The sequence below is a fragment of the Lactuca saligna genome, chromosome 4, assembly GCF_052625555.1.
Source record: "Lactuca saligna cultivar CGN05327 chromosome 4, ASM5262555v1, whole genome shotgun sequence".
Classification (NCBI taxonomy): domain Eukaryota; kingdom Viridiplantae; phylum Streptophyta; class Magnoliopsida; order Asterales; family Asteraceae; genus Lactuca; species Lactuca saligna.
This window is the reverse complement of record NC_136420.1, coordinates 301639506-301654969: the sequence shown is the minus strand read 5'-3', so window position 1 is coordinate 301654969 and position 15464 is coordinate 301639506. Positions and strand designations below refer to the sequence as shown.

The window sequence follows — 15464 nt, the reverse complement described above, 5'->3', positions numbered from 1 at the left end:
ATAATACTCTTTATCTTTTAACTTTGTTGTCAATCAGGTTGTTGCTTTTTAATTTTCAAAGGTGGAGCCGTGGAGATTCATCATGTGTGCTAGCACTATCTTTGGGACTTTGGTGATGAAGAAAAGCCATAGCTTTAAGTGATAAAGCAATACATTATATGAGTTTATGTCTATTCTTTTTTCTTCAATATATGCAACTTATTGAATCACTATTATTCTTTTGCATTATAATTTATCTAAAGTTTATAATTTTGCCAAAATAAAACATGAAGTCTGCAATTTTAGGGGAAAATATGGAAGCATCAACAATGTTTGTATTCCCAAATCTCAAGCACACACTCTCCTTACAATTCAACCATCACCTTTTGGTGATTTAAGCTTAAGGACCCTATTTTTGTTTTCGCCACGTGACAAAAATATGTTTATACAAACCCTTATATAATGATACACAAAAGAAATACAAAATTATGTAATCAATATATCAATAAACAATATTACAACCTATCGAGCTTCATTGATCTTCAATTGCGAAAAGACTTGGCTCTCACTCGGATAACTAAAAATCGAGCTATCATTCACCTCAGAATCATCATTATGTCGAGACGGCAACCCATCAGTTATCGACTTTGGCAACTGAAATGACATATTTATCGTGCTATCATCACACGGCTGTTGGTCCATTGGCATTAGTTGCAAATTCAACACATATTTTAAATCCCAATACACATCATCCATACTCGGCCTTTTGTCTCCCGTTTCCTCCAAACATCTCTTAGTTATTTCCACAAATTTCCTTAACGAGTTCTGATTAATCTTACCCGCAAGAAACGGATCGATTATTTTCTCAAGATTGCCATTTTTTATTTGTTTAATTGCCCAATCAGCCAAATTCATTTCCTTTGCAGGAAGTCCGTTGTCGAGAGCTGGCCTTGCACACAACACTTCAAGCAGTACGACACCGAATGAGTAAACATCTGATTTATGTGTCAGTTTCATACATCTAACGTATTCAGGATCCAGATACCCAAAACTCCCTTTCACATCCGACATTTTACCTTCGTCCACATTATCCAACTGTGATATCCCAAAATCAGCGACTTTTGCTTCATAGTGTTCGTTTAACAAAATGTTCGTTGATTTCACATCACGATGAATAATCCCACCTTCTGAACTCGTGTGAAGGTAGTTCAACCCTCCGGCTGCACTGATACAGATCTCAATCCTTTGTTCCCACGAGAGTCTCGGGAGATCCGAATCATAGAGATGATCTTGGAGAGTACCTTTTTCCATAAACTCATACACAAGTATCATTTCGTTATTTTCATCACAATAACCGATCAAAGACAACAAATGTTTGTGGCGGATCTTTGACAACACCATGATTTCCGTCACGAATTCCGGCCGGCCTTGACCGTGACCATGTTCACCTCGTTTGACTGCCACTTTGGTCCCACGAAGTGTTCCTTTGTACACCTTCCCGAAACCCCCTCTACCAATCATTAAATTTTCATCGAAATTATTTGTTGCTTGTTCTATGTAGGCAAATGGGACCCTAAGATTGATGTCTAGTACTGGTGATGGATTGTTTACTGTGAAGTCACCGATTATACTGTTGTATGAAGTACTCCGGCCATATGATGGAACCACGTGAGACTCTGATTTTGCTCCGACCACCACCTGCTTTCGTTTCCCACATCTTGATCCGATGAAGAAACCTGCTAACAAAACCAGTAGAAAAGCTACACCTGCAAGAACACATCCAACCACGATGAATACACTCTTTCCCTTCTTCCCGTTGACTGGATCACGCACACCGGAGTTTTTCAACATCTCCATGATCTCGACTCCGTTCAAGAACACCGGCTGATTGTTACCACGAATTGCACCAATACTGATATTCAAACGATCTGAATCAGTGGACTCCACCACCAAATCAAGATAAAACGGAGCTTGTAACTCATCCACTGTGTTACCCGGTTGAATCTCCTCCTTGTGGTGGCTGTAGACAAAGAAGTTGAAGGCGTCGTTGGCATCAGGGAAGCTTGTGCTTATAATGTCACAGAAATGAGATCGAACCAGATACATGGCATTCTTATTGACGTTAAAATTCCATGTAATGTTTACCAAACTGTTGTTTAATTGTTTGGCTGTTTTGTAAACATCATCAGGAGCATCGGAGGAGCTTGCTCCACCCTCTACATAAATAATCCGGCCATCAAAAGTGACGTTTCTTGCTGGTCCATTGTTGAAGATGAAGGAATTATCAGGTGTCCATGTTCTTCTTAAGGTGTCACGATCTACGTTGATCCTTTGTCCTCCAACGTTAACTCTGTGGATTGGGTTGAAAGCATAATCAGATGTTAGCTTCTCCAGATCAGCAAGTTTTCCGGCGGGTGAAATACGTGGGAAACTGGAGGCGGGCCTGAATAGATTCGATGGTGTCGTGAAAGCTTCAATGGCGTTTACAAACGCAGAAGACGATCCACGGGATGGTGTAAACTCAATTCTAAATCTTCGTTCAGACCCAGTCGGGAATATAAATTCCCTAATCACAGTCGTGTTTCCGGTGCTAAAACCGGACAACAGAGAGAAACCGGAGACAGAAACGTCGAGTTTCGAGTTGGAAAATTCGAATCCATTAGTAGAGAATCGGGAAAAATGAAGGCGTACCATGACGAAAGTCTTGATGTCATCTGCTTCAAGTTCATACCATGATTTCTTAGTGAAGACTCTTGCTGTTCTGTAGATAACCGGTGTGTCGGTTGCCGGGTTGTTGCTTTCTGCGGCGACATGGCCACCGTAGATGGAGAAAGTTGAAGGGTTGACGTCACCGACGAATTTCCGGTTAGTGAAATCAATATCAGAGTTCGATCCACAGTTGATGAAGTAGTGGTCCGGTAAGACATCCTGTGAGGAAGCAAGTGACAGTGAAGAGAAAAGAACGAGAAGAAAGAAACACAGGATGGACGTCATTGAGGCAAGTTGATGATTACTGTTTCGAGTGGAATAATTATTGGTTTGCTTCACGGGACGAAGACGACAATGTGATAATTATTGGTAGTTGAGTATGAAAGCGAAGATTTTTAAAAAGAACTCTCTTTAGTTCTACAAGGGACCGTAGCTTGATTACTCTGAACATGTCAAGCACTTAAATCTTTGTATTCTTGTTTTTAATTTTTAATATAACTAATCGTTAAGATAACTTGTTTGTGTGTGTTAGTTTATGGAGATTGATTCACCCTTTGACCATATAGTCCGTGTGTAGACCAAACATGAGGTCCTATATTACATGTGACATTAAATTTCGTCATGGGCTAGAGTTGTCAATGTTTAAGACTTGACCTTATTCACAACTTTAGGTCAACTTGCTAGTATTTATACTCATTGAATTCGTATAACCTAATGTATAATACTCAAGTTGTTTGGTAGAAATAATAAAGCTCTCTCATGCTCGCCTGTGGATGTGGACGTAGCTGATCATCCTGATTGTGTGAACTAAGTAAATATCGTGTTCTCTTTATAATTATGCATTGTTACTTTTTTATGAAATCGTTTGTGGTTTGTCGAAGTGTTCAATTTCTAACCCACGAAGTCAGAACCATGGGTAAAGATAAGAAGCTGAAGATTGGAAAGTTTGAAGGTCACAATTTCCGGTTCTGAAGAATGCAGATCAAGGATTACATTTACAAAAGAAATTATATGAAACCTTGGTCGAAAAGAAACCAGAAGTGTTCAAGCAGGATGACTTGAATCTACTAGATCGGTAGGCTTTTGGCATGGTAATATTATAATTTGAGAAGAACGTATCTAACAATACTGTCAATGTGAATACTACATGCAACCTGATTAGGGTGTTATCCGATATTTATGAAAAATCATCAACAATGTATAAAGTGTTCTTAATCCGACAATTGGTAAATGTGAAGATGAATGAGGGTAGCTTGGTTACTGATCATGTTAATGAATTCAGTTCAATCATCTCAATGTTGATTTCAATTTATATTAGATGCTAGGATGAAGTCCAAGCGTCGCTACTATTATCCTCTTTGCATGATAACTAGTCTAGTATAGTGACGATAATTAGTAGTTACACGGGAAGTGCTAACCTAAAATTTGAAGGCATTCACGTTTTTAATCCTTGGCGAGGATATGTGTAGATGAATAGCCAAATAAACATAAAGTAGTCTTTTGAGTTTATCAGATGGAGGAAAAAGATACAATAAAGGAGGAGGTAGTAAGAGAAGGTAAAAATCAAGGAAGAAAGGTCTTTTAAGACATAAGCCCCATATGTTATTATCTTACTGGGACCGAGTCAACGATTTGGGCTGACTCGGTCAGACGGAATACGTTTGATAAAATAGCGTTCTCAATCAGACATATCTGACTCATCAGAATCTCGCTCAGACCATAAGATATCGCTGACTCGAAAAATTACCTCCATGCCCTCTCTTTTCTTTCTCCTATCATGACCTAATACAGAGACAGCAAGGAATTGGCCGCCATCGAGTCTCTCCATCGCTGCTGTCTCTCCCCAGTTCGACTACCGGCCGGCCAGCAACCTTCCCTCCGATCGAGCTCCGACGGGAAACACGTCAAAACAGGTACTTCGATCCTATGTTTTTTCCTGTGAAAATTATTTTTCCTTCTCCTTTGTATATGATTTGTGAAATCAGAAATCATAAATTGGTTTTGAAATCAAAATTTATTCTTGGTCTAATGTTATGAAATCAGAAATTCATCTTGTAATGTTATGAAATTTGAAATTATGTGTTTAAATGCTATGAAATTAGAATCATTCTTTGCTCTAATTTATGAAATCTGAAAATTGGTTATGTAAGCTGTGAAATCATGCATGTATTGGCAATATTGTGATTTTTTTTTTGTTATTAGGATGTGAAATCTTAAAGTCATGATGACAATGTTGGTTTGGAACAAAATCTAAATTTTTTTCTTGTGTATAGGCTGTGAAATCATGTGTTTATTGGCAATGCTGTGATTTTTTTTTGTTTATAAGCTATGAAGTCTTATAAACATGCTGTGATTTTTTTTTGTGTGTACAGGCTGTGAAATCTTTTAAACATCATGTGTATAGGCTGTGAAATCTTTTAAACATCATGTGTGAAATGGCAATGCAGTGATTTTTTTGTTTATAAGCTGTGAAATCATGCTGTGAAATCTTTTTTTTATTTATAAGCTGTGATTTTTTTTTGTTTATGATGACAATGTTGGTTTGGAACAAAATCTGAAATCTTTTCTTGTGTATAAGCTGTGAAATCATGTGTATATTGGCAATGATATGAATCCTTTTTTATGTATAGGCTTTGTTGACAATGTTGTGATTTTTTTTTTGTTTATAAGCTATGATGTTGATTCATTGGTAGAAAATTATTTTAATGTTTTAGGATGTTGGTTTGGAACGAAAGTGAGGACAAAACTTTTCTTGATGCATGTATCCATGAAATAAACACTAATGGCCGTGAGGGTTTTGGGCTTAAGGCTAGTTCATGGAAGACAGTACACGAAAAACTGATAAACGAACACGGTAAAGAGGTTGATCAAAAGAAAATGAGAAACCACTTTAACTACTACAGATCAAAGTATGTTACTTAGGTGAAACTGAAAAAGATAACCGACAATATATATGATCCTATAAAAAATAAATTTAATCTGACCAATGAACAATGGAAGGAAGAGGGGAAGGTAATATTTTAATAGCAAATACTATTATGATTATTTTTATAAAAAAAACTAATAATTATAAAAATTGTAAACAGTTGAACAAGTACGTGTTGTCATTGAAAAGTAGACCCCTGCTGTTTCCAGATCTTTGCACCCAACTATTTGAAGGGTCGACCTCAACCGACTTTCAAAGTTGGGGGCCATCTTCTACACTCCCTCGTCCTGTAGAATAGTTTAGTGCCCATGATTTTGATGAAGATGTTCCAATGGAAACCTCAACACAACATGTAGGTGCAAGTGAAGAATCTTCAGGGCGTTCAAAAAATACAGAAGTTGGTGGAAACAAAAGAGTTAGTGGGAAAAAAAGAGATGCAAGGGCATTAAAAGTTGAAGAGGAGATTGTCAAGCTTGCAAGGTCGTTAGTGGAAAAAAATGAAAGAATTGAAAAAAGTGAAATGGATAAGGATGTTGATGCGTGTATGGAGAAATTGAAGAAAATGGAATGGGGAGAAGAAGATTAAAGACACAAGACCGATCTTTTGCTATTTGGTGAAAGTGTTGATGTTCAAAAAGTTTGGTTACGACTTTCGCATACTAGTTGTGAGTCGTGGGTGATAAGTGCGGGTAGCAAATATGGTTACCTTTGATCGGTGCGGGTAGAGAAGTTTGGTTACTAGTTTTTTGGTTACTTTGGATCCTATGTTTGATGACTTTTTTGGATGATGTTTTCTAGTTTTTTTTTTGGTTACTTTGGATCCTATGTTTGATGACTTTCGCATCTTATGTTATATGACTTTTGTTAGTTTGGATGATATGTTATTGGATATTGAATATGACTTTTGTTATTTACTAGATTTTTGAATATGAATTTTGTTATTTACTAGTTTTATGTTATATGACTTTGGTGCATGATTTTTTTTTTTTTTTTTTTTTTTTTTTTTTTTTTTTACTTTAACATGTTACCTAATTGTTTGTAACAGGTCAAGTATGGTTTCTGATGGTGAAGTTGTAGCTTTTCTTCTACTTTTGTTTTATTGGTTGAGGTCAAACCGGCGCAGACTAATCAAAATTCATAGAATTAGAGAAAACGATTCAAACGGGTATGCGTATACTCAAGATTTGATGTACGGAGACCCTACACAATGTTTCGATATGATGCGTCTTACACAAGAGGCATTTGCACTATTATGCAACCATTTTACCGAAAAAAAATTGGTTGCAAGCTAGTAGGACAATAAGCATTAAAGAGAAGATGGCTATCTTCTTACATGTTATAGGACATAATGAACATTTTCGCGCGGTTAAGGGAAGATTTCATCACCCCACACAAATGATTCATCAATGTTTTCATGAGGTTCTAACAACAATGATGTGTTTTGCAAAAGAAATTATAGTACCAACAACTCCTAATCCAACAAGACATAACTCGGAACGGCATAGACGGTTAAAAAATATTTTTTCCGGAGCAATAGGTGCATTAGATGGAACTCTTGTACCTGTGGTTGTACCTATTGATCAACAAACTCGTTATAGAGGAAGAGGAAAAGGAGAATGTTTTCAAAATGTAATAGGAATTTGTGATTCTGATATGATATTCACCTTTGTTTGGGCTGGATGGGAGGGTATAGCACATGATTCAAGAGTTTTGAATGAAGTTGCATTCAATTCGACTTCTGGATTTCCATTTCCTCCACCAAGTTTGTAATCTTTATATAATTTTTATTATCTATCTTCTTTATATAATATGTCACATTCGTTTGCAGATAAATATTACCTTTGTGATGCCGCATATACAAACACTCGTGGGTTTATGGCTCCATACAGCAATACTAGGTACTGGTTAGCCGATTTTTGAAGAGGTAGACCTTTAACTAGAGAAGAAAGGTTCAATTATGCTCATTCACAACTTAGAAATGTTATTGAGCGTGCTTATGGTGTATTGAAGGTGAGATTCTCAATCTTAAAACAAATGGCTCCTTATCCTTTACAGTGCAAAGAGACATAGTCATTGCTTGTGTTGCGTTCCATAATTTTATAAGGAAATACAATATAGAAGATGAATTGTTTAGAAATTTTGAGGAGGACACTATGGTTACTCCTGATGTCCAAGGTGGGGGAATTGATAGAGAAAACATACAAGGCATAGAATGGGGTCCAGAAGCCGTTGAATATATGCGTGCTTTGCGTGATCATATTGCAAATCGACTACTTTCACCTACTTTACATTAAATTATTATGTTATTTTAAATTTCATTATGTTTTTATCTGGATATTAAATGATTTATGTTTAATTTACATTTTGTATGACATTTTTTATTTGTGTGTAATTTATATTTTGTATGAAAATATGTATGTATTTATAATTATTCAGCAACTTAATACATCGCTATATATATAACAGAAGGGTAAAATGGTCATTTTTTATCACTCAACACATTCAGTCAGAGGTACAATCAAACAACAGGATTTCTTACTCAGTCAGGATTTCTTACCCAGACAAACCTTTCCCAGTCAGCACTATCTCAGTCAACAACTATCAATCGGGGCCATAGTTGAAGACATAGCAGGACATATATTACCTTAACCTAATTCCTTCATTTACTTCATATTCAAATTAAGTAATAGGTTAAGTCATTGATATATATTTTTTAAAGATGCTTAACGAATGCATAACACCATAGGAAGCATTCATACACATCACTCAATGACCTAAATTATGTTGCATGTATTAATTATGCTATTTTAAGTTATTTTTAAATATTCATTGGAGATTTTGCAAGTCATGCATTTTATACAGAACTTTTTGTTTCCTCAATTTACATTTTCAATTTTAATAAACATTATTTAAAGACGTTATAGTTCATTTTTTGATGCTGCTCTTTGTGTAGGATTTTTGATAATGTTGGTTGTGATAATCTTTTATATCATATGGAAACTCAGATGCCGAATAAAGACAAAGAAGGATGTTAGTGTGGAAAAGTTTTGAAACATCTGTAAAATTCACAAAAATTTTAAAATTTTTAAGATATTCCAAAACCACAGTTTATTACAAATTGTTTTCAAAATAGTTTTAATATCAGAGAATCCCAGAAATCACAACATGAAAAACGAGAAGGTGGGCGATCAAGCCTTTTCCTTCCCGCGATCATATGATGTACCTGAAACAAAATCCAAAACTGTAAGCATGAAGCTTAGTGAGTTCCCCTAAAATACATGCACAACAATAACACACATATAATAATAGCATACTATAAGCCCAATCAACCATCAGGTTGGAATGCCCCATGCCCTCAACCATCGGGTTGGAATGCCAACGTACTATGAGTCCAATCATCCTCGGGATGGTATACCCTTGGTCCTTAATCATTGGGTTTGAATGCCCATATACTATAAGTCCAATCATCCTCAGGATTGAATACTCTAGGCCCTGAACCATCGGGTCAGAATGCCCACATACTATGAGTCCAATCATCCTCAGGATAGAATACTCTCGGCCCTCACCCATCGGGTTGGAATGCCCACATACTATGAGTGCAATCATCCTCGCGATGGAATACTCTAGGCCCTTAAACATCCGGTTGAAATGCCCCAGTCTGTTGGCTCATGCACAAAGCAGAAAAGCCTCAACCACCAATAATACATATGCACATATATCAGATAATCACATAACAGTCTACAGACAGTTAAATCGATCTACATTTCATTAAGCATAGCAACATCCTATCTATCAGGATAGCGATCTAACATATCATAACAACATAGAAACATCTTATATACCAGGATACCGATCTAACAGATCATAACAACATAAAAACATTTTATATACCAGGATACTGATCTAACAGATCACAACATAAATAAATCAGGTTAGCAATCTAAAGGGTCGGCCTTGGTGCCTCTTGATTATAGTGAGGAAAAGTCACCTCATAAGTAGTGTTCAATCAAGAAGATCAAATTCCAACTCTCAGCTCCGATCTCGACTGCCTACAACCACCATGTGACTTACTTCATTAAAATTTCGAATTACCAAAATACCCTCAGAAGTCAAACTTGGTCAACCATGGTAAAAGTCGAGCTCAACAGTCCATGTTGACCCAAGACGTCGAGTGCATCTAGCAACTCGTCGAATTCCTTCAGTGTTTATAAAACTAAGAAAAACCCTAGTTAACTCGCCTAGTTAGCAGAACAACCCGTCGAGTACCTTCAGTAAACAGAAAGCGGGAAAAACCCGATCCAACTCGTTGAGTTGTGTAACATCCCGACTCCCAGGTATAAGAATTTTATCTAAAAAGGAAATTTTGACTTGGAAATCATCGAGTTGATAGCTTCAACTCGACATGTAGGAAATTCTCTACTCGTCGAGTTGTGAGGCAAAACTCGACTAGTTGGAGTTGGAATATGAAACCCTAATTTTCACGGTTTGCACCCTATTTAAAGGCTCATTAGCAACCCTCTGCCTCCCCTAACGTCCCCCTTGACCTCAGAAAACCTTAATCTCATCTTACTCTTCATTTTGTGTGTTAAGAAGCTTGGAAGGTGGTTTTATTGAAAGGAACTTGAAGGATAAAGAGCTTGGAGCAAGGGGAAGCTTGTAGATCCAGTTTCTACTTCATTTTGGCATCATCTTGAATGTAACAAGTCGTTACTATGGCAACCCGAAATTCTATTCTATACAAACAATATCACTTCAATAGAAGTCAGAATAGTTGCAATAAATTTTCAGACTTTTTAGTATAAGTTTGAGTATTTCAGGATTTACACTTAAAGAGATATCAGGAGAAAGGATGCATTAGGGTTATGTGCAACTCTGTTATTTCAAAACTCTATGATATTAGAGTTCATTTCTTGAATAAAATATTTTCTGGAAAAAATACAAGGAGTATATATAGGATTCTAAGCCATATTTATTCATTAGTTCCATTTCCAACTAGAGAAAAGCAGATTCTCTCTTACAGATGTTCGGAATTTCGTCCCAAAACATGAGTACTTCTATCTAGTTGTATTAGATACCTTATTAAGTGCTTAATAACCTAGAAATCATGTCAAAACATCAAGATTTAAGAGTTTACGGTCCAAGAAGTTCTTGGACCGTAAACCCTTCTTTAAGGGGAAAATGAGTGCCTAGTCCTTTCCTTGTGCAATGGAGCTATATTAGGCTTGTATCTTAGTGTGTGTAGGACTAGAAAACACCCAAGAACACCAAGAGTAACGTTTTCACGGCTCAAGGATTTCTTGGACTGTGAACTCCAAACTCAAGGGCCAAAAGGTGCTTTAAACCCTCCAAAATCCTTGGACACTAGCCTAGATTACTCCTAGTTAATTTAGGGACTTGGAGTCACCAAAAACCCATCATAATTGAGAGATTACAGCCGTAATCTCTAAGGGAATTGGTCCCAGGGCCGTGTACTCCTCCAAGGAGTTGAAAGGTGCCCTAATCTCTTCCACGGACTAAACCACCAAGTAGGAATGCTTCTAGGGAACATTTAGAACTTCAAAACACCAAATAAACTAAGTCTTAGGAGCTTACGGATGTAAACACAAGAGTTTACGACCGTAAACTCTTTGTGCGACGATTCTTGGAGAGTAAACTCAAGCATGGGGTCCTTTGGAACCCTAAACTCACTAGCCGTGTCCTACAACAACTTAGATGCAATCCTTAGGTCTAATAACACTTTTTATAGGTGTTTAACATGTTCTAGGAGGTCTAAACATTTTCAATTAGTAGTTTAAAGCTAATTGGGTACATATATGTGTGATTATATGTTAACTAGGATCATAGAGTATGTTCAAGACTTCACTTGACACCTAGCAATCCTACATCTTTAGTACATCTGTACCACTCACTACAAGTGAGTTCATACCCCTTAATCAATGGTTTAAATGTTTTTAAATGCTTTTATGGTGGGGGGGGGGGGAATACAAGTCAAATACTTATAGTTATTACATCAATCACATGTGATTAATAACAACAAAACCAATGATTTTCTTACCGTTCAAACTGTTTTGCTTCAAACTGTTTTACAAATTCTTATACTTATCAAATACATTTACCTAAACTCTGTTATACTTATTATCAATTTCATGTCTATGTATGTATAGTTATATAAGCAATGTTTCAAAAGCTTAGGAAGGTTTCCCGCCTTATTTCGTTTTCGCCATTGAGATGTGGTCTGGTGGGGTATCGAGTATCCGTCCGAAGGTCGTTTAAATATTAGTTATATATCATGTGTACATATATAGTCATAAAGGTTCTTCAAGTTCATTCAATACCCTTGGGTAGCAAGGGTATACTTCCATGTTCATACGTACCAGTTACATCACTAGTAAGTTACCATAGTGGTAGCATAGGAGGATACAATTATTATTACTAGAACAATGAAACATACAATGAGTCAGTTCATTCATGATTCAGTATGAGTAATACATACAGTACGTTACAACTAGTATGCACAGTACATTACTATACATGCTAGATAGTGAGAACATATATTACAGCTAGCACACATAGAACATTTCAGTACATACATGCTAGACAGAGAAAGAGTACATCTTTCAGTTAGCACATTCATTACATGTACATTTATGGAGTTATGTGAACCATTAAGCGGGACATGGCACTTCCTGCCATGACCGTTTTTGTATCCCAAATCTCCTTAATTGGGGAGCATATGAGTTTGCGTATAGATCTATACTGGATTGACTATCCTTCACCTTGCTGCTCGCTACAGTGGGACTTGCAAGTCTACGGGCGCCAAATGTCATTTATTATGGCGTCTTACATCGTCGTTTTACTAGAGTCGGTAGCAGGATACAGGTCGATCACATGTTACTTTGAACACCTTTTGTTATAAGGTAGTTAGTACCACAATAGTCACTTATTACAAATACTACGGTACGATAATATTTTCCCGTTTACATTCACTTCGTGAATATTCACACGATGCACGGTAATGTAGAAACTATATTTTTGGTTAATGATAGTCAGAATTAGGAAAACACACACTCTAACAAGATACATACACACAGACACTAGATGCCTTGGTAGAAGGCTACAGTTAGTAGGAAACATAGGGTTTTCACGGAGAGTTCAAACATTATACAAAACATTGTACAAAACATATTACAAATGTTTTCATACAAACTCAGACACTAATATACTTATGATCTCACCAGCATTAAGCTGATACTCGCTTTCAAAATAACTTGTATTCTCAGGTCACCACTAGACAGGTACAGGTGCCAGGCTTTTGAGAAGATGGAGTTCATTCAAGACTCATATGTTATTTTTGATATGTATATTTTTGGTGTCTATAACTTTGACAGAACACACATGTATGAAATTATACTATTAATGCAGTGGATGATGTTGTTGCTTGTTTACTATTATTCATTGTTTGTGATACTGTACATGACGTCCTCCACCCCAGAATGTTTCCGCCATTCATGGTTTTGGGGTGTGACAGATTGGTATTAGAACATTGTTTATAGTGAATTAAGTATATCAACCCATAAAAGATATACTAACTATAAATACATTGGGATTAAAATACTCTGACTAAGAGTTTATACTTTAAAATATTTAAAATATTTAATTAAGTATACGTGCCTGCATTCATACTAAAATCAATGTCACTAAGACAGTACAAAAGTATTACGATTGTTGGGCAACGCAAGTAGACTTAGAGACATATAGTTAAAACTGGGAAGATATAGCCTGATCAACTATATTATCCGAGGGTTGACTAGCATGTGCCTAAGTGTGGTTGTGAGGTTGCAAAAAGTCTAAAAAGTTACCTACAATACCACAATGAGAACAACAGAACATAAACTTAAAATACTATAGCAGTATTTTGCATTACTATAAGTTACTTATGTGCTAGATTCTTATGCCTCCCTTCTCGCGTAGATTTAATGGATGGATTCCACATTCCCAGAGACCCGTAGTATCCCTACCACGACAATGCAGGATGGCTAGAGGATGAACCTGAGGATGATCACCCAATCCCTTTGGATGATCATGAAGCTGAAGGCTTTTCTGATGGTTCTGACTCAGAGCTAGAAGTCAACAACCTACCCCTAGCTGATCAAAACCCTGACCCTCATCCAGCATTTCAAGGACCCAAGCCCCTGTGGGCAACAAACTTGAATACATGGAGCCATGAATAGGGTCAAATCATTCCCTACAATGGAGACAGAAGTTTCTACAACCTCACTAACAAAGGTTTTGCTGATAGAGTCCTGCCTATCATGGTTTGTAGGATTTCTTGGAACATGATACTAGGTCAATCATCTATCAATCGAGTCTTGGAGATTGACGCCAACACCAGTGTTAACACCGTCCTCATTCGCCAACTAGAGTCTGCTCACGAAACGGCTCTGGTTCACAATGCAGCTCTTCAGAGGGAACTCACTGAAATGCGAGCTGAAGTCAGAGAACTTCGAGCTCAGCAAGGAACGACTGATAGGCATATGAGGGACATAGAACATCTTCTGTCGGGAGCAAGGACTCACTCTGGTAGTTCTCGTCGCCAATAGATTCTCATCACCTTCTCTCTTTTGGATATAACCTAGTTATGTAAAACTCTTGTCTAATTCTCTATCTTGTAAATCGTAGGCCAGGTAGGTCTTGGTTAGGTTGTAATTCTATCAAAATTTTCCCATTTTGGTTGATGTAAGGCCTATTTATCTTGGCCATTTTTCTCGAACTTATTACATCTGTAATTCCAGTAATATTGATAGGTACCTAATCTTATGAGAATTATTATCCAAATGTGATCATTTATTAGTTCTAGATTTCCATTAAATCGTATCGTTGGGCTGTTGAGAGATAGTCCATGAGTCATTCTCATCACTCCTTCCATTGAAATCTTATCAATGTTTCATCTTCATAAATTATATATCAAAGATTCCGCCTTGCAGAAATCCAAGGAGAAACCTCAATAATGAAACACCACCTCCTCCACCTCCTCAACCACCTACTCCTCAGTTCGAGACGACAGCTCTAATTCCTGCCGTAGCTGCGGCTGTGGCTACAGCTATGGCTCAATATCATTCATCTGGTTCCACTGGAGGAGGAACCCCTGTTCAGTCTGTTCAGATTGAAGCTTCTGTGAGCTTGACAGAGTGCTCCTATAAGGACTTCACGAACTGCAAGCCATTGTACTTTAAGGGGACTGGCGGAGTCATTGCCCACTCGCAATGGTTCGAGAAAACCGAATCGGTTTTTGAAATTTGCTCTTGTCCCAAGGAGAGCAAGGTGAAGTATGCTGCTTGCACCTTCGAAACCAAAGCTCTAACATGGTGGAATGGCCATGTTAATTTACTATCTCTTGTAGTGGCTAATGCTATGGGCTGGGAAACTTTGAGAGACCTCATGATTGAGGAATACTGCCCGAGCGGCGAGATCCAAAAGCTGGAGGAAGAACTGTGGGGCCTAACCATGAAGGGCTCCAACGTAGTCGCCTACACCGCCAGGTTCTGTGAACTGGTGGCCCTCTGTCCCAACATGATTCCTTCAGAGGGAAAGAAGATCGAAAGATACATATGGGGACTGGTGCCCCCATACCAGGGAAATGTTTTGGCATCGCACCCCACTATATTTGATAGTGCCAAGCGATTGGCACATCGGCTCATAGACCATGGGGCTCGTACCCCGGCCGCAACAACTACCCTGGCCATCTCAGAACCTGCAAGAACCGCTGACCCTAAGCGGAAGTTTTGGGATGACAAGAAGAAGGCTAAGGCTACCAAGAAGAGGCAGGTCGTGGCAGTACATGCTGCGATAG

At 37.5% G+C, this 15464-nt stretch overlaps 1 protein-coding gene and 1 pseudogene across 1 annotated transcript; one reads left to right on the top strand and one right to left on the bottom strand.

The window, feature by feature from the left end:
• Positions 1–262: 262 nt before the first annotated feature.
• On the bottom strand, positions 263–3173 carry LOC145043884 (putative receptor-like protein kinase At2g23200 pseudogene; annotated as a pseudogene).
• Positions 3174–6931: 3758 nt separating this feature from the next.
• LOC145040818 (uncharacterized) lies at positions 6932–7908 on the top strand. Its single transcript, XM_078988712.1, has 2 exons — positions 6932–7376; positions 7625–7908. The coding sequence occupies exons 1-2, from the start codon at positions 6932–6934 to the stop codon at positions 7906–7908; spliced, it is 729 nt and encodes a 242-aa protein (XP_078844838.1).
• The last annotated feature ends 7556 nt before the right edge of the window (positions 7909–15464 follow it).